Genomic DNA, 19,580 nt, shown 5'->3' on the forward strand with positions numbered 1-19,580 from the left:
ATACAGAAAAAAGTAGGAGAACAGGACTCCTGAATTGGTAAGGAGAGTGTGTCTAGTTTATCTCGGTAAATGTATTCCATCTTTTATCACTGGAAGGTTTAAAGCGGTAGAGAGGCAATAACATTCATACTGGTATTTTATGAGGTCTTCTGTACAATTGGTACCTTCCCTTTTCATGATAATCACCGAGATAGTCTGTAATTTCTCTCCATTTAATTTTGATAATTTCATCCACCCATAAAGTACATTATGGATGATGCACTGATGGTATGACCTGGATTTATCTTGGGATAGCCAAATACATTTAACCTCAGACTTCAATACACCAGTTTAAATCATGTTGTACCACTTCTTTCTAGCATCTTCCTCCCATGGGTCAGATGCAATCCAAAGTCTTTTGAGGATAGTCTTTATGTAATACTAGCTCCTTTTTAAACTGCATTTAATTATGTATCATATTCATTTTTTTATTTGCACTGATACAGTCCATTGTAATCGAACCTACTGTAAATAACCCCAGTGTTCTTTGGGTAGGAGGTATTCCAAGTACTGTAATAGAGTCTGAACAGGTGTTTTCTAAAAATACAAGGTATGGAATTTATTTTACCAGATGATTCATGTTCTATTGTGTTTATTTCTTTTTTGGAACAAACAGCTGGGTTGTTGCCAATGTGGGTAACCATAGAAAAGTCTGGGCTGGAATGGAGAGTCACGTGCTGCATAGAGGAGCAGCTACACAAGTGAACAATGAAAGTGTGATTTAAAACTATTCCATAACAGAGAGTCAGCAAATTATTTGGTCAATTTTGTTTTAAGAGTTAGGTGCATTGTTGTTCAGTCCTGCATACTGTATATACTGTACACATAAAGTATATATTATACTGAGAACATGAAAATACAAGTTGATTTTTTAATGTCTTTCAGTGTGGTATTGCTTGAATAAACTTTGTAATACCATTAATAGTTGGAAAACACTGCCCCAGGGTTATGTACTGTATGACTATGGCAAACTGCCAGTAATAATGTATACAGGCAATTCCAGATCACACATTTCTGTGTTTTGGGTTGTATATTTCCTAACCTTGGATATTGGGAAAAGGTTCTGAAAAAGTTATTTAACAAAATCAGAATCTAAAGCAGAGAAAATGGTTATTTTTTAAAAAGTGACAATTTTTAAGAAGTCAATGTTTTAATGCCCCGTTACAATGATTTGCCCAGTTAAACAAAGAGCGTCTGAAAGATAACACAATTATTTCAGATCATTTCAAGTGGTGGGAAGAGTGAAGTGTATTAAGATCTTGGCAACTGCAGGTTCCTGACATGTAACAAAGTTTCACTTGTGCACTCAAGCTTAATTTCTATTGTGCCAAATTCCTGTCAGTAAGCCTGGGAGGCAAAGAGTGATTCATTTCTACACTAGAATGGACGTTTTCAAGTTGTAGCCTTTTAATTAGAAATTCTACAATTTTCACATTGATCACTTTAACCAAGAAACCAATCTCTCTTTACGTGTAGGTGTTCTAATCAATATGTGACACATGCAGTGTATACCATTTACTGGTAAACAAGGTTTCGCCCACTCTGATCAGTTTTCTGTGGAAACAATGTAAAAACAGGTTTGTCCAGTTTTCAGAACGGTTGCATTGTCTCTACAAATCCCTGAATTCTACCTGCAGACGCTATTTTTTGTGTACCAACAAACGTACGCAATGTTACCATGAAACAATTCCGATCTTTGTTTGCTGCCTCATTTCACAGAAATGTGTCTCCTACAACAGAAATACAAAGCTGAAAGCACTACACAATCAAAAGTAACTTAGACAATCATACTTTTGTAAACACTAGAAAAAAGGAAGAAAAGGTATTATGTCACGGGCAATAATTATCTGCTAGAGGACAACCTACAGCACATCAAAGAAAGAGGAACCTCTAAGACTGAAAACAGTGGAGCATTAGAAGAGTACAAGTGTTGTATTAACAGGAAGTTGTACACACAGAACTTCTTTAGTTCACTTAATAGGTCACTATCTGCAAATACATTCAGCAACCCCATAATGACTCTTTGAAAAGTCATTGAAAATTGTGCTTAAATTAGTGTTTAGTTTGTAATACTACCGGGGAGTCAGTGTTATTCATCTACAGTTGCTGCATCTTCTCTGCAAGAGCACAGGACAATACAAACACCCTTACATGAAACACAGATGCTGGTCGGTCCGTTACCCTTCATTAACTTACCAAGCAACTGTACCCCACGAGTCAGCCCATACACATCGATCAGGGCCCAGAGAGGTTCGGTGATTCGGACTCCACTGAAGAATAGCATGGGGCTGGAGTCGTTGACCCTGTAGAACACCCGTCCCTTTTTGTCCACCCAAAAAGCAATGATGTTGCCTTCATTGGCAAACTCCTCTGGCAGAGCTTTTGCCCAGAAACCACTCTGGGACACCAGGTCAGGGCAGGCGTATTTAGGTAGACTGTCTGGGTTAATCCGAGATGGGTCTTTGGCAGTAAAGCCCAACCTTAGAGCTCCACTCCAGCAGCATTGCTTCTTTGTGATCTAGAGGAAAGCAGGCAGATACACACGAGTATGACTGGTGTGAGCCCCCAACCACATCCTGAGCCTTGCAATAATTAAAACAAAATAGTGATGGTAGAGAAAGAAATTGCAAACAACACAGATTATTGGATCAGACAGAAGAGACAAGTCAGATACAACTCTGACTTTGCGCATCATGCAGGGCCTTACACAGATGCTTATGATATGGGCATACTGTATGTCTCAAGCATGGTGAAGCAAATGAACATTTCCTCTAGGTTATAGGCTGCTTATTTAAATGATCGAGTTTTCTGTATCATGAATATGTTTTTAAAATAGTGTATTTAAAACTGTTGGGTAGTGTAGAAGATCATTATTCCAATACTGAAAAGCTTGTTTTTATTTAATGTCTTTTTTAACTTCCATTGGAAGTCTGTTCATGAATGAAAATGTGTCTGCCTTGTTTCTTGTGCAAAAGATGTAATTCAGTACATCTGTTCCCCTTTGACTTGACTAGAGCACAAAAAAATATCAGCTGTTGTTTTTTAATGTAGTGTCCTGGAGATTTTTGTTTATATAAAACAACTCTGGGGATGAATCAAAGCAGCTACCTAGACTATTTTTCTAAGGTAATTCAAAAAGAATTAAAATGTAAACAAGCAACAGCATTCTGGAATTCAAAAACCCATAAAATTGTGGACTTACAGAAATATCTTAAATACGTCTAAATAAATTGATTATTATGCATGAGAAAAGAAAAACAGATCTATTACTTAATAAATCAGAATATGTATTTTTCTCTTAGCTCCTGTTGTTGTAAAAGACAGTGTGTAACTCATTAAAACTAAAAAGCCACTAATCCAGCACATGGTGTTGAGCTGGGGGGAAATCACCCTGTGGTTCATATGATTGTTAACCCATGCCTTTCACTTTGGAGCAGATCACCGGGTACGATCAGTGCTCAATTTACGTCTGGAGTGGAAGCACCTGTATCACAGACAGGATTAGGTAATCTATGGAGGGTACAAACATCAGGGTTGAAAACAAATCTCTTTAAAGGATTAAAGTCAGGTAAATACCTTTAGTTTGACCTGCTCGTAAAGAACCACTGGTCGGTTACTGAAGGTGATGGCATTGCAGAAGCTGGCCTGTCTCTTCACTGCCTTCTGTGTCAGATCCATGACAATCTGGGAGCCCTTGGCATTAGGGTGGAAGAGCAGGGGGCTGACGGGGAACCCACCACACTGCTGTATGGGGAGGCAGCGCTTGGGTTTGTGGTGACATCGATGAGAGTTGGCAGGAAATGGACCACCTAGAGAATCTGGGAGAGAACAGGGCTTTGATTAGCACTTACGTGTTATACTGTATGCTTGGTTCATTCCAACACAGTACATCCAAATGGTAGTACAGTATGTCTCTTTCATAACTGTATTTCTTATAACATATTTTTCTAAAGGGCTGTTTTTAAGCAGGAGAAGGAACTTGACATGCAACACTACATCCTGGAGAGAAGAGAAACGTTTCCAGGCTTGAAATGTATATGTTTGTAAGATTATCACCTATAAACACGAATCTCTCAATTTTAACCTCAAAAAGATGCATTAGTGTACTGCTGTGTCTAATCAAATCCTGCCAGAAATCATCAGTTCAAGTCATTTTACGAAGGCATATGGTTTTCTAATTTAGTTATGAAATGTTCAGTGCTGTCTTTTGTTTTGGGCTTGTGTAACAGACATCTAACATGATTTGAAATCAACACAGTTGAAAAACGCAAGTTTTGCTTTGTGACACTCTATAGGTTGGAATTTGTATTCATCTGCTTCATCCTGGTCTTGAATATGAATCATAAGTAAATTGAAAGAACAGACTGCAGGGTGCCCTTGGCCTTTTTGGTTTTAGTTAAAACATTACTAGTTATTTTTACCCAATGGAAAATATATGTTCCTAACAGAACTTTTAAAATGCATACTGTACAATAGCCTAGTGTTTGTAAAGCCTTTTGGATTAATGTGAATCTTGTGTACAGTTCAGTGACTGTAGAAACTGCCGTCTTTTGTCTTTGTCACTTTGACAATTTGGCCTTGGTTAGGATTGGAATGTGAACAATTTATGAAATATGTATTCTACGGAAATGCAAAAGATGTGCGGGTATAGAGATCTTCAAAAGTAATTTTTAAACCAAAGTACATTTCAAATCTCACACTCTATTAAATAAGAAAATGTTCAGGTTGAAGTTGTGTAACACTGTCCCTGTCAAGAACTGCTACTGGAGACATAATTAACATATTGCCCACTTTATGAAGACCTGATCCTTTCTTTCTAGATCAATCTAAGCTTTTATCTTTATAGATCTAATTTTATCATTACTATTTGTTCTTACTGTACATAAAACACACAAAAAATAAACTAGCCAGTTTTGGTAATCTATTATTATGTATTTAAAGTTTCATAAGGTTTCTGAAAAAAAAGCAAAGCAATAGTAAGAAGTTCTCTTCTGTAGGGCTTCCTTGCCACTTTTTTTCCCCATTAAAGCAGTGCTCAGCCAGGCAATTGGAATGCTTTCGTGTTGTAAGTAGTGGAAAGGGAGCAAATCTCCAATATGTCATATTTTCCAACGAGTATAAATTGGACCCAAGAACCAATGGGCATTTGATAAAAGGAGCAAAACAAGTCAGAGTAAGAAGTGGCAGAGTAGTCCACTCTCAGACTGGTTGTGGGTTAAAGATCAGCGTACAGCAAAATGCAAGGCGAAAGCAACAACCTTCTTTGCCTCTGTAGATCTGGGAACTCGAGGTTCCTCTTCAATCTCGTTTTGTTCTGCTCATGGTTCATTCCAAGCGGTCACACAAGATTGTACCATCGGCTTTAAAAAGTGCACGGAAACATCTTAGTATAGTATGCATATACAGAATTGTTGGACACATGGATTTATTTCAGGCTCCCAGATACATATCTTCATCACTGTTTACAGACAAAGGCCTGGATTAAATCAAAACCTCGACCTACCCACAAATTGCAAACCATTAACCCAGAACTTGACGGGGGCTTTTTGTTTTTCCAGAGGCTTCTTACATCTACCAAGTGGAAAACTGCCATCAAGTAATGGGATTCTAATTTGTGATTAATTTGTGAGGGTGGGATAAAGGTTTGATTTAAACTAGGCCAAAATCAAGTACAGAAAACCCATTCTGATACTCTCATGCACTAAAGCAGCATGATTGCTTCAGAAGTCAATTTCAGAACCAGTGAAGTTCAGGACTTTTTTTTACTTGAAAGGCCTTAAAAAAATGAAAGAAATGCCCAGTGAAATCATAGATCTTCTGTACACATGATTTTTGTTTTTTTTTATTGTATTTGCACTCAGTTAGGAGATCTCTTCGTGTCCTTCTCTGTCTCATTAAAAATAAATCAAATAACAATTTGTCAGGAAATAAAAATTTAGGCACCATGATAAGCACTACCTTGTATATTATATTTCACTTAAATACATTAACTACATCCTTGTTTCTCAGCAACAAAACAGAAAACTATTTTCTATTTTCTCTGTTTTTTTTTTACATTTATATTTACTAATCTTAAAGTCCTATGTGCTGGTACTGTATGCATGTTTCTCAAATTTCATTTGGAAAACAAGTGTCAAACAAACTCCAGATTCTACATCATTAATAATGATTAAATTATCTTTAATATTGAAATACAACACTTTTTAGAACAAGTAATTCCATCCACAGAATGGTACACATCAGGGAATGAGGTAATATCTTTTTATTTTGTTTCATTTTTAATTCTTACAAATACGTCTCTGCATTGTACAGTACAGTAGCTCATACCTGCTTCAACCTTGAGCTGGAAAATATTTATATAATCCCTTAGTCCTTTTCTAACAGGATTGTTAGCTAAGATTTTCTTCAGACAAAGCAGTACTCTTTTCCTGGGATCACATACCTTAATAAGAGACATTAAATTGAAGTTCTAACTGTATACCATGCTTAAATTGCAGGCAATATATATGAAGTGTGTTTTCTTATACAGTCTGAGGATATTAATAATTGAAAACTATTTAAACCGAAGCTTAGTAAAAGGCTTAAACATTGGTCAGATATCTCCTCATGGATGATGTTTTTCTCTTTCCCTTTAAATACATACTGTATAACCTGACTACTTTGATAAATAGTATTCCATGTACAGTAGCTACAGTATAAACAAGAATCTGCCTTTAGCTTCAAGCTTCATGATTTACTGCTTACTCAAGATAGTATCCTCTCATAAGAGCTAAATTAAATGATTTATGCTGATAGCCAAGGTTGATAGGCAATCCTCACAGTTTTCTGAAGTTTGAAATCTTACTTGTTGTTTTGGTTTTAGCACTTCAGATATAGAGTACTGTACTGTATATAAGGCTAATAATTTAAATATACAGGGCTTGATCCCTGTCAGTCAAAATTCCACCCCATGTGGCCAGGTTAATGAGTCATTCATAATTCCATCTTTGAGATCTTCATCCTCAAGCAGGATTGTCCATGGTTGGTTAATTATTGTTATTTTAATTGACTTATACAGTTGCTGTAGCCAGTGAGAGGGCTCTGTCATGAGCTGCAACTGCTCAGGTACAGTATACAGTAATAAAAAGCATGTTTAAATATTAGTCCAATGAAAAACAAGGTGAGGGGAGCTGTTTCCTGGAATATGTTTGAACAAGCACAACACTCAAAACAAACAGAAGAAACACAAATTTAAAGCTTGTCAAAACTGTCAAGCACTGTAGAATAAAAGGCAAAAACAGAAAGTGGTTTTAGGTGTCCTATGCAAACAAATACACATACTGTACAGCAGTTCATTATACTGGTCAGTTGTTTTGTTAATGATGGAAGTAAGGATATATACTGTACTGTATGTTGTGAAGAATTTGACCCTTTACTGTCCACTACTAACTGTGAAATACTTTAAAAGAAACCCATCTTTTTTATTATATGCTAAAAGGATATTAAGGAAAAAACAGCTTGCTGTTTTGCATTTTTGAAAGCATTTTGTGGTAAAAAAAAGTTTCCAGGCTTATGTAGGCCGCCCGTCTACTTTCATCAGCCCCTTGATTGATCTGCTCATTGTTAGTCATTGATTCAATCTGACATAACCTCCTACTGAATGAAGAAAAGAGAATAAAATGCATTACTACAGTAGCTGTTAATGTGGTTATTCTCTGGTTTATGACAGAGGAATATTGCATGTTCAAGATTAGACAAAATACAATTCACCTTCAACTGCAAAATACTGTATACATTTGAAAGGTTATTGAAATATGCTAACTGAAAATGAGACAGCATACAGCAGAGGAGACTAATAATGATATACAAGGACCCAAAACTCTTAATATGGCTTATGTTTAACTAATCATAGCAAGCTGTAAGGAACACTATGAGCAGTATGACTGTCTTTATGACTGGAACATAAACACATGTCTGTAAAAACAACAGTCTTTGTACACTGCCAGTAATGCAGCTATTATGTGGGGTATAGTGTCAAACCTCTTTAGAATACTCAGGGCACTCGAACTGTCTATGGTGGGTGGAATATTGAAATGTACTGTACAGTACCAAAGACAGGGTAGATATACTTTCTGGTACAAATTACTCTTGTTGTGTGTTAATCGGTAAGCACTTGTATTGCTTCATGCTCATTATTTTTCTTGGTATTCCTCATAATGTCCTTTTAACTTTGGAATGCCTTTTAATAATACTGCCTAAACAGATCAAAAACTATTAGCTAGCCATGCATTTATATAACAATATACTGTAAATGGTGTATGGCTGAATGAAACAGAATAGAGACAGCTAATGTCTCAGAGTTTCCTAAAGGACAAGAAAGGAAATGTTTCTTTTAATTTAATGAGACAGGAAATGGTCCAGTGCTTTTCTTCATGCTATCTCCAGATTCCACTGTGAAAAAATACCAGAAAACAATTCCTACTGTATTTTTGCATGACAGGCTTAGATCCTGGAAAAAGAATGTAAAATAGTTCTCTTTATATCCACAGATTTGTATATGTAAATCAATAAATATTTCCTAGAACCCACTGAGCTGTACCATGAACAGATTGTATACAGTAATTATGCTGTGAGTCTTTTTCTCCACTAAATTGATCTAACCCTGCATAAAGTTGTAATGAATTTAAATTGAATTTGGGCAGATGTCCTAAGAGAGACCAACACGGGAACTTGTTTTATTTTAAAAACTAAAAGACATCTTTTAGATTAAAAATATAAAGGTGCCAAAATTATTTGATTGTGCTTCCACTCAAAGCAGGAGTGGAGAGGTAAGGTGTTGATCAAAGGTCCTCACAAGTACAGAAATACACATTTATGGGTGTGTGTGTGTTTAACTCCTTTCTAGGTCCTACTGGAAAGCATGGGCTTGCATTTTCCAGACAGTGCTGAAAACATCCCTCTAAAAGCAGAAGGGAGTGAAACCCTGATATCATAACCCACAGAGCGTGCATAGTTATGGGCTTGTCCTTAAGCATCCCTCATAAGAGTTAAAGCAATATGTTACGGGTGTTACAGAAACTTTTAAAACCAGTCATGTGTAAGACTGTGTCTCTTTCGGGCCCTTGGCAATACACACAATTTGTATGCACAATTTGTGCCCTGTCTTAGGTTAAAGCCAAGGGTCAATCCAGTCTCCCAGCTGTTATACCCATGGCAGTTTTTTTTCCCCCCAAATGCAGCACATCAGAGTGTGTTCTACTCCCACCCCTTCCTGTCATAAGTGAAGACAGCCCTTCCAAGCAAGTCTGTCAGATGCAGATTTTTGGATTGCCCATCAGACAGCACAGTGGCACAGTGATTAGCATTGCTGTCTCACAGTGCTGGAGCCCTGGGTTCAATTCTGGCCCCTATCTGAGTGGAGATTGTATTGTTTCTTTCCTTGGGCCTGTTACTGTATGTGCTAGGAAAGGTTGTACCTCCCCCTCAACCCTGAATCGGACGATGTAGGTAGAAAACAGATGGACAGAATGTCCTTGTAACTCTTTCGAGTCATCCAAATAATGTAAAGATTTCATTTTGTCTGTGCATAGGATTCTTATTACTGTGCTAGGTCTCCGAGACCTGTAGCCACTGGGATGAAGAAGTGGCAAGTTTGTTAACTAACCATTACAGTGGACATTCAAGGGAGATTTTGTTTAATAGTAATGAAACCAAACCAACAAAAAAAAATTACCTTAAACTGATTATGCAACCAGTGTCAACTGTGCATCTTCCCTTATTAATTTAGATTGCGTTATGCAGTGGAACAGCTACACCCAGACTTAATCCTTAACTTGAAATTTTTGATGCGGTAAAACAATAAAATATAGCTCCTGATACAACTATGTTTTTCTCATCTCGCGATTGGCTTTATTCTTCCTTTTCATCCTAGCTAATTCTGTTATATTAGACAATCCAACAGCCTTTTCTGGTGTTCGTAATCAAGGATGTCAAATTGAAGAACCAGTTCAACATTCAAACTTGGGCATCTTGAAGTCTGAGGACTGTCCGCACTTGAAGCATCTGTTTTTAAAAGTAGGTCATAACATTGCCGATTTGCTTTTTACAGTATAAAGCGCTTTTTTTTCAGGGTGTGTATCAATATTCCTTAGCAACAGGACAACATAATATAATCTTATATATGTCTTTCATAGTGATCAGCTCTAATTAAGATGAATTCTAAAACTTGAGAATTGTCTATGACAATTAACAGACATCAATAAAGACTTATAAGTGACTTAAAAAAATGAAAGCACAGCAAGAAAAACCAACTGGCATTGGGCAATATAATCTTGCAGCCTAATGGATCTAAATATTGAAAGAACCCAAAGTCTCTCATTTTTCAGTGTAATGATGACTTCATACATTGGCATTGTTTTAAACATTTGCTAATGTAAAGTAATCCAACATCATTTTCCTCTTCAAAATATTTCTTTTGTACTGATCTCCCAGATTCTTGGCCAGGATTCATCAAATTAAAAAGACATAAGTGCTTTCTTTTCCAAAAAATTAGACTGAACCTGTGGTATAAATTCAGTTACAGTGTAGTCCAGATATTATTTTACTGATGGGTTCATAAGCATGTTCACAACACAAACAAACCTGTAAACATGATTGGTTGAGCATCTTTATGTTTTTAGAAAGACATCATGTAAAGCAGTTTTAGTGTATCAGTAATTATTCTGCCTACAGTAAGTGCTAGTGGTTTTACAGTCAGGAGTGCTGGATCTTGTACTGTAGTATAGTTTGTGGCAAATTTCACTGCTTCTAGCTGATCCAAAACAGTACTTAATGATAATGTGCCAGTTTGATATTGTATCAGGCTGGTCTTTTAGAGGACTGTTAAAAGTCTAACTATAAATGGTCTCACTGGGTGCTGATTAGTTAGTTAACTGGATAATTGGTGGAGGGTTTGGAAGTCACATTCTCACATGGTGAGTTAATGAGTATGTTTGTTATATAAGGATTTGAGGTGTTAACTGGGGTTGAGTTATTTTAGTAGTGGGAGTGTGTTCTCTTGGGTGCTCTAGTTTTCTTCCACAGTCCAAAAGCATCCTGGTGGTGCAGGTTAGTTTTCCCTGTCTTTCAACTGAAGCCAAGCACATTTTATTTTCTCTTATTCTGTTAGTTAAACCACTAGAGGTTTCTTGATATGATCACTATACAAAATCAATAGTGAAAAAGGATCATATTAATGAAGAGCTCTTACCACAATACTTTTAATACATTTCCAATTAATTGTGAGTGAAAAAGCAATTTATTTGCATAATAATGCAGGCCAAAGCAATACAATTTCAGGAAATGTAAATTTTTACCAACACTAAACAGTTTACAGCATGGAAAGCAACTAAAGTCTGCAAATGTACTTATTGAGTGCTAAGTGTCCTCATGACTGAGAATGCTCTAAATATAATCCATATGCTCTGTGTTCTCCTAAGTGGACGTGTGTAGTTATTAACTTATTTGTGCGTGGTTTGTGTGTTTTTTTCTAATTGTGCTGCATTTAACAACTGTCAGCAACAGAAGGCAAGGCAATAATTTGAAACTGTCTTGGGGCCAATTTTTATGACACCTACTGTATAAACTAGTAGAATGCAAATAAAACTAATAAAGAAATATTCCCAGTATCATTTCACTGATTACTATGTACTTAAAAAAGTAAATACTGTACTTTCCAGCAGTTCAAGCACACCACCTGTTGCTTTTCCTTGTACTGTCACTGTGGAAATACCAACTGTTTTTTTTTCCTTTAAGGTTTAAAAACAACAAAAACAAAAAAAGGTTTAGTTTTTGCTACTTTTTGTATCAAATTATTATCCAAGAACACATAGTTATTAGATATAACAAATAATGCACAGAATAAAATTACTAAACTAAGATGTGCAAATGAAAACAACCAATGTAAAACGAAAACAGGTACTTTTGAGATCTGAGGTGCTTAAATATTTATTCAGGATTTCAGTGCTCTTAGACTTGAACAATGGCTTCCTTAAATCACTTCTGTTTTCACTTTTCATTCTCCAGCAGCGAAGTACTCTTTATCAGGACATTTCATCACTTGAAAGCAAGGCTGTAGAAAAAATGTCTAAATCTGGTTTAGACTGTTTTACAGGAATTCCCCTTTTAAGTACAGTTCGTGGCAGCCATGAGGTGCCAGAAATCCCACTACACAAGAGGTTAGGTAGAGAAGTTGGAGATTGTACTGATGGAACAAAGAAACGCATCACCTCCTCCACACTCTGGCCCTCTTGTCTGCATGGAACAGGCTGAAGAGTGACTCATCCGTGAAGAGGACCTGATGCCACTGCTGACGAGTCAATCGCAGCCTCTGTCTGGCTCAAGCCAGTTGGGTGTGATGTCTAGGAGGTGTGAGCAGAGGGTCTCTGACAGGTCCCCTTGCTCTAAGGTGAGCAGCATGGAACCTCACTGTCCTGTCACTGATGCGGGCATCGTGTCTGCCGGCAGTTTCAGGAGCAGTAGAGGTGGCAGATCTGAAACGATCTCTCCGATGGGCCAGTCTGATGTGTCAGTCCTGCTCTGGTGTGGTCACTCGAGGGCCACCAGATCTTGGATGGTCATCTGTCCTGCCGGTCTGCTGAAACTTTCTCTGCAGTCGGGACACAGTGGAGTGGCTTACTCCATAGCATCTGGCACCGCTGGCATATGACATGCCTGCCTGCAGCATGCCAATGGCCCTCTCCTTGCTTCTGTTGACATTCAAGGCATTATGGAATGCACAGAAACCTGACTAAGTGTGGCCTTTTTCTTCCAGTAACCTAAGCCTTTTTAAAGGTGACAGGATCAGGCATTGTTTCACCTGGACCTCGTTTGGCAGAAGTGCACCGTATGAGCTTTCGTGTGATTGGCAAGTTGCAATGCCTCACTGCACAAGTCTTATTGCTGGCCAAGGGACTTAAAACAAATGGACAACTTTTTTTTAAAGTACTGTAGATAAGCTATAATTATAGTATTCTCATTCCAGAAAATGCTGCGTTTCTTTTTTCCATCAGTATATTTCACTAGGTGAATTAAGGGGAGACATTAGAAACGCTAGACTGTGCAAGTTCAAGGTGGAATTAAGCCTTGACACTGGAGTTAATGCCCATGGATCTTTGGTCAGGATCTTGGTTTATTTCTCATCCAAAGGATGATACTCTTTTAGTAGAGTACTCAGTCCCCATACTGGGATATGGGGTTTTGAAATTTTGGTCCAGAGGAAGAGTGCCACCTACTGGTCTCACCAACACAACAACAGCAAACTGGTATCCTTGGAGGTCTCCCATCCCACTACTGACCACGCCTGGCCTTGTTTAGCATCTACCAAGAGCAAGCTACCGTAGAAGGCCATAATATTTCTGCCTCTACAAATCAGCATTCTGTCCCACTCATACTATGTACAGTAAATGTTCTTTTCTGTAACACAGACATGTAATGAACATGTCTTCTTACAGATGGGGAAAAGTTTTACCCATTTCCTCTCAATTAACATCCAGGCATACATTTTGCTAATTCTCAGTACTATGTGCATTACGCCATATTTGACACACATAACTAAACTATCAGGTTTTGTCAAAGATATGCTGTCTTGCACAGCTTCTCCAGTTCATAAAGCACTTGCCCCTTGCTGTGAGCTTGATGCCAGATTAAAATGCTGCACATTCACTGAATTGCCTGCTTAGTGCTCATTCACTTACTGTCTGCTTAATTTGTGTGCTACTGAAGAGGCTGCCTATTTGAGCTGCCCACTGGATCTCATTTTGTAGCAGGCAGACATGGACTAAAATTATTATTACAAGAAAAGACCTTTAACTAAAAATTCATACATGCTGACACAGAGACAGCCTTAACTTTTGTACTACAGGTGATTTATGACGCACTGAATCTGACTACCAAACATGGAAAGACAACTCTTACAGCATGCAGAATCCAAGCTAAATAAATATGATATTATTGCTACATTTACATTTATATATGCTACCTTGTCTTGAATATGCTTTATGTATATTATTCTGCCCAAATACAGGTCAAATGTACACTGTTTTATATTGTTAAAAAATTACGATTGAATACTGTCACATGAACATTTTATCTCAAGAAATAGTGTGTTGCTAAGAAGCAATAGAAAAAACACCCATAAAATGGTGACAATACTACAATCCACTCTATTGAGTCCCATACAAAAACAAAAAAACACCCCAAATGTATTTTGATAATCTATTTTTAAATTATTTTTGTCTTTGTCTGAAGGAATTTCAAAAGAAATTCTTCTAACGGAAGAACCAGATAGCAAAACATACCTGAGAGAAAACAAGCCATCTCAATTTTATTATCAGTATAAATGGTATTTGGCAGACTTTATCCTAGGCAAATTCAAAAGATACATTTTAACAAAGAGCAGGGAGAGTTTACTGTAAAAATATTTCTGCAAAGAAATATGAGTAAGGAATTACCAACAAAAAAACTCTATAACACAGCATAGAAAAATATCAGATTACAGAAAGGAACACGCTTATAGGCGATCCTGTGAGTGTGTCAAATTTAACCCTAAATGGAGCAAAACAAATAAAAAGAGGAACAGTTCTGATGTTAACCTTTTAGTTCCCAACATGTCAGTGCCACTCTGCACACCATGCTCATTGTTGTCATCTGAGATGATCACCAAAGGCAGACATTCTTTTTATCACTTGACCACCCAAGTCAACAGACGACACACAATAATCTAACGCATTTGTGCATTTCCGGACACCTCTAGCAGGCAATATCAAACAACACCCAGGGAAACATTTATAAACCTCTTTAGGTTGGCTTAAAACCCTTGTTGTCATGCCAAATCACTGTTAAAGCAAAATAAGGTTGACATAATGACCCTAATGATAGATTAATCTTGGGAAGCTAATGTTTTCTTTCCTGTACAGTACATGCCTTGTACAACAAGGAGCTTCTTTGGAATAATGGATAACAAAAACCGATGCAAGAAGAAAAGTAAAAACTAATTTACAGTAGCTATGTAAGAAATGATGAGCTTATTTGTGTTTCCAATTACCAGTGGGTAAATGAAAAAATGATGCATTTTGCCAATCCACCTAGATTTTCAGCACACTGGTTGATTAGGAAGCTCCAATTTTCTGAAAATGTTCTATGTTTTGCTATTCTGAAGACTGTTTCTGCTTTCAAATTAGGTGATAAAATTGGATTCTGGCTTCATTTTCAATGTTGAACATCATATTACATTCCTTGTTAAGGCAGGGGTCATTACTAAAAAAAACAGAAAAAAACAAAACAAGCATAGCCACATTTCCACCAGCCTGAGTAATATTTAGATGTTATCAGCTTCCTTTCATTCTCACTCTGATACTGTGGTTTTGAATTGGTGTTGAACAAACTCCACTTTGTGCATTAGCACAATATTTAATATTTGAGTACATATTTATGGAAGCTTCATTTTCACAAGTATGTTTACATTGATGTTGCCTGGGGAGGAGGCAGGGTAAATTCTGGGAGAAAACGTCTGTTTTTATTTTCCCAGAATGTTTAAGGAAGCAGGAAACAAATGCAAATGATTATGATTCTCTTTCAAAATACAATTCATAAAGGTTTCTTTGCTATCCTACTGCAATGAACAAATATGCAAGAATGTGAAATAATTATGTATAATTATTGATAATTCTCAAATTAAATATTTGAGGATATAATTATTCTCAAAGTTGTCTTTTTAAAAGACATAGTGCTTTGAGTGAAACAGTGGGTTCCAATCTCCTATAAGAACTGTGGAGGCATACAGTACATACTGTATATTTCTACAGTATATGGGTTAGGAACTGGATTAAAAGAGGGGCATATTTAAAATTCTGATTTACCACGATTTGTATAGTTATTGACCTTGATTAAATGAGCTGTTCTTATATGTGTGATAAAGAAATTCCTAAATGTAATTCCTTCCTCCAGAGTCCTGCCATATTACAAAGAGCAGATCATAATATCAATGAATTGACTGGTTTGCTAGAGACCACTTTTCACTCATGGCATAAATATAAGCATCTACATCAGGTCCTTTGCAATGCAAAAATTATTGTTACTAGACAGTGCTACTTTTTGCCTATTATTATGATTAATATTTTATGGCTTCCCTTTTTAGTGCTGCTCATGTAAACGTACTGTATATGGTTTATTTTAAACAAAAAATGAGTGCTTATGATTTGGTGGTTTTGTAGGCTTTTATCTTCTTCCCCCAATAGTAGAAAAGTAGATTTTTTTGAGTGAAACGGATGATGAGGGCGGTTGCTTTTACGTTAACTGTAAGTGTTGACCTTTAAAGATCAAATCGTTCACATTTAAACCCTTGTAATTTGTTTTTATTTCCCCAATGCAAGATATCGTATCCAAATTTAATGATTGCACAGAAAATATAAGTAACCTGTCCAAATCCTGACTCCCAGAGCACCTCACCGTTGTTCTCGAGTGCCAAGAGGGGCGCTACAGATCATTACGTGCACCGCTCCAAAAATAGCAGCTGTGTATCCAGTTCTTTACGTCACCCACCGTATCCTACAGTCACAAATCTATCTCAAGTCTTGAAAAAGGTACTTCATGCGTACTGTAATTCACAGCCTCACAATAAAGGACATTAATCATATTTCATGATAATTTATATGTGGTTTATATATTCTCATGGATACATGATATATACACGAAAGCATACTGTATAGCTGATTGTCATTAACAACTCACTGTCGTCTGCACAACCCACTGAATTGAGAGTTCATACTGTAACTGTTGATCAGGACTCAAAATGCACACGAGTACATTTTCATGATTACAAAAAAAACTTCGTTCGTAAAGTTTCTGTTCGCACAACAATAGGAAATGTCTATTCTGTAATAACGATGTTTGTACCATAATAACGCCTGAATGAAAATTCAAGAATACAGTACTGTACTGTATGTACTGTACAGTATATCAACTTGACATGACCACGTTACAGAGACGCATTTTAGTGGCCTTCCTGATAATTACTGTATACTAAAACAGAATCATCATCATCATCATCACCACCACCATCATCATCATCATCCACACGTTAAATCATGTGGGCTTTAAATAGTATGACATCATCTTTCAACACCTGCCAACTACAGCGCTACAATGGAGATTCTCGGTGTGTAAACCAATTTAAATACCAGGCACCGGCTTTAATCTGCTGTCGTTAGACAATAACCAACAACTGATTATTGATTTTTAATCCTTATTATCCTTACCCTAATAATACCAGAGAATTACACAAAAATAAAGTCTTAACAACCGGTAGGTTGAGATCTGGAAGGACCAAAATTAAATACATTTTATATGTATTAACAGAACAAATGTTATTGATTTCTACATTAGTTTGTTACAGTAGTTTCGCCATGTAAATTGCTTTATTTTCAGATTTCAACAAATACTCAAACTTTCATTATCCCTACTCACGTCCTGTTTATACAAATGATTTACTGTACCTCATTCTTTGTGACAGATTTGATTCTTAAAGCATTACTAGCTCTATTTTTGCATCTTCGGCTGTGTTCGATAAAGCGTTCACCGGCACTAATGTGAGATTCACGTAACATATACCTGTAGTGAGGGAAAATAAAGAGTAGACCTTATTCAATAAATGCAGCAGTACCAGTGCTCCACGTTTAGTGTCAGAATCCCTTCAAATTTCCGTTTGCTTAGTTGTATTACTGGTATCTTGCATTCTTGATTCTTGCATTACTACTATCATATTCATCATCATTATTAAGCTGTGATGCATCAAATTTATACAACTCTGATATATGCAATACACAGTTTACATTTTTAATTGAAGATCCTAATCCCAATTCCTTACCGTACAAGCTGTTTCGCGTTATTTGGCCTCCCATGGTACAATTCAAGGTGAGTACCTTTCCTCTCCCCTCTTTTTGTCTCTTGTTACGGAGCAGTTTTTCGCACCAACAGCATTATATTGTACATTCACGGCTTCCTCTCTTTCCTGACACACCGATACAAATAGTCACACAACGAGACTAGCAGGGGCCGTGTACTCCCCATTCACTTTACGCGTCCAGCCACAAGCTAAAACCACATTGATTATTAACATAAAAGGTGGAGCTAATGCAGGCAGTTTTAACACCATCGCTGCCACACGCATAAAGTCTCACTAAAAGTGACCCGAGGGTCATGCAAAGCTGTTTCGTTGACAACAATCTGTTTGAACACAAGACTTTTAATGCTTGCTTCTGTATGATGTTATGTAATATAACAAATCACTTCTGTATTGTACCATTATTTCAAAAACTGTATTGTCCATGTACTGTGAAGTACATTATATTCCAATACATCTTGCACGCTCGTATCTTACGATAGTTTTTCACGTTTCAATGACCTGTCCTGAACATATTTCCGATATTGCGGTGCTGCAATGTATTTTTAAAACACTGTTTAATTAGTTTAATTCAAATGATACCTAATGCATTTGATGTTGATTTTATATATTCAATTTATATATTGAATACAGATATAATATGCAGTACACATCCTTTAAACAGAAGGCGTTTTCAGTTGACAGTAAATACATACAATTCCCAATGCTGAATGTTTACATACAGTACAGTATAGGCGTACAGATATACAGTATAGATTTAACTCACACCTGATAGGCTACACATAATCTTAGACTCATTCTTCACACGGGAACAAAATAGAAATATAGTCATGTCCATATTTAAACTGAGAAATATAGGACTACTTACACCTAGCTGAAGACAAAGGCAATAAAAACTTGTTTTACTTTGGTAGTTTCTTTTCAAGGTTTCATTGATAATGAATAATTCCAAGCTGAAATGTTATCCTAAATAAAATATAATAAAATATAAGCCTACTAGATAATTATGGGTGCCTTATTTACAAGGTCTGCAATTAGGCAAAGTGTGAATTTTGCTAGCCAGACATGCACAGTGTCTGATAACTCAATTTGAGATAAACTCAATTTAAATCTTAGACAGTCAACAGGTGGCACTATTCATGAAGGTAAAGTCAAACAGTTCGGTTCAGGATATTTCATTAGACTTTTGCCTGCATTAATTTTAAAACATTATGCTGCCCATATACTGTATAACCAGCACATTGGCACGGTGGTTAGCATTGTTGCCTTGCAGCGTTGGGGCACTTTGTTCATTTGCTGGGGTGCTATCTGCATGGGGCTTGTATGTTCTCACCATTTTTGCGTGGGTTTCCTCCCACAGTCTGAAGATATACTGGTAGGTTGGCCCTGGTGTTAGTTTGTGTGTAGTGTCTGCCCTGTGTGTGTCTGCCCTCCTGGTGTCCTGTCCAGTGCATACCCAGACTTGTCCCCTATGGTCCTGAATTGAATAAAGCAGTTAGAAAATGGATGGAAGTTTTCCATTTTTCAGAGCAGCCCATAGTTTTTGAATATTTACATTACACAGATTTTAAAAGTTTACTTTTTAAGATCCATTTGTTCCAAAACAAAAACGTGTTTGAAAGCT

General features: G+C 36.8%; 1 protein-coding gene across 1 annotated transcript in view; it reads right to left on the reverse strand.

The window, feature by feature from the left end:
* neurl1aa (neuralized E3 ubiquitin protein ligase 1Aa) overlaps positions 1 to 18,060 on the reverse strand; it is a 61,978-nt gene extending 43,918 nt beyond the window's left edge. Inside the window, exons 1-3 of the mRNA XM_088917587.1 lie at positions 17,921 to 18,060; positions 3,616 to 3,857; positions 2,236 to 2,557 (exon numbers count right to left, since the gene is read on the reverse strand). Coding sequence (XP_088773713.1) covers positions 2,236 to 2,557; positions 3,616 to 3,857; positions 17,921 to 17,954 — 598 coding nt within the window. The 5' untranslated portion in view covers positions 17,955 to 18,060. The remainder of the gene's footprint in view (positions 1 to 2,235; positions 2,558 to 3,615; positions 3,858 to 17,920) is intronic.
* Positions 18,061 to 19,580: the final 1,520 nt, after the last annotated feature.

Source organism: Atractosteus spatula, chromosome 5, assembly GCF_055471065.1.
Source record: "Atractosteus spatula isolate fAtrSpa1 chromosome 5, fAtrSpa1.hap1, whole genome shotgun sequence".
Classification (NCBI taxonomy): Eukaryota; Metazoa; Chordata; class Actinopteri; order Semionotiformes; family Lepisosteidae; genus Atractosteus; species Atractosteus spatula.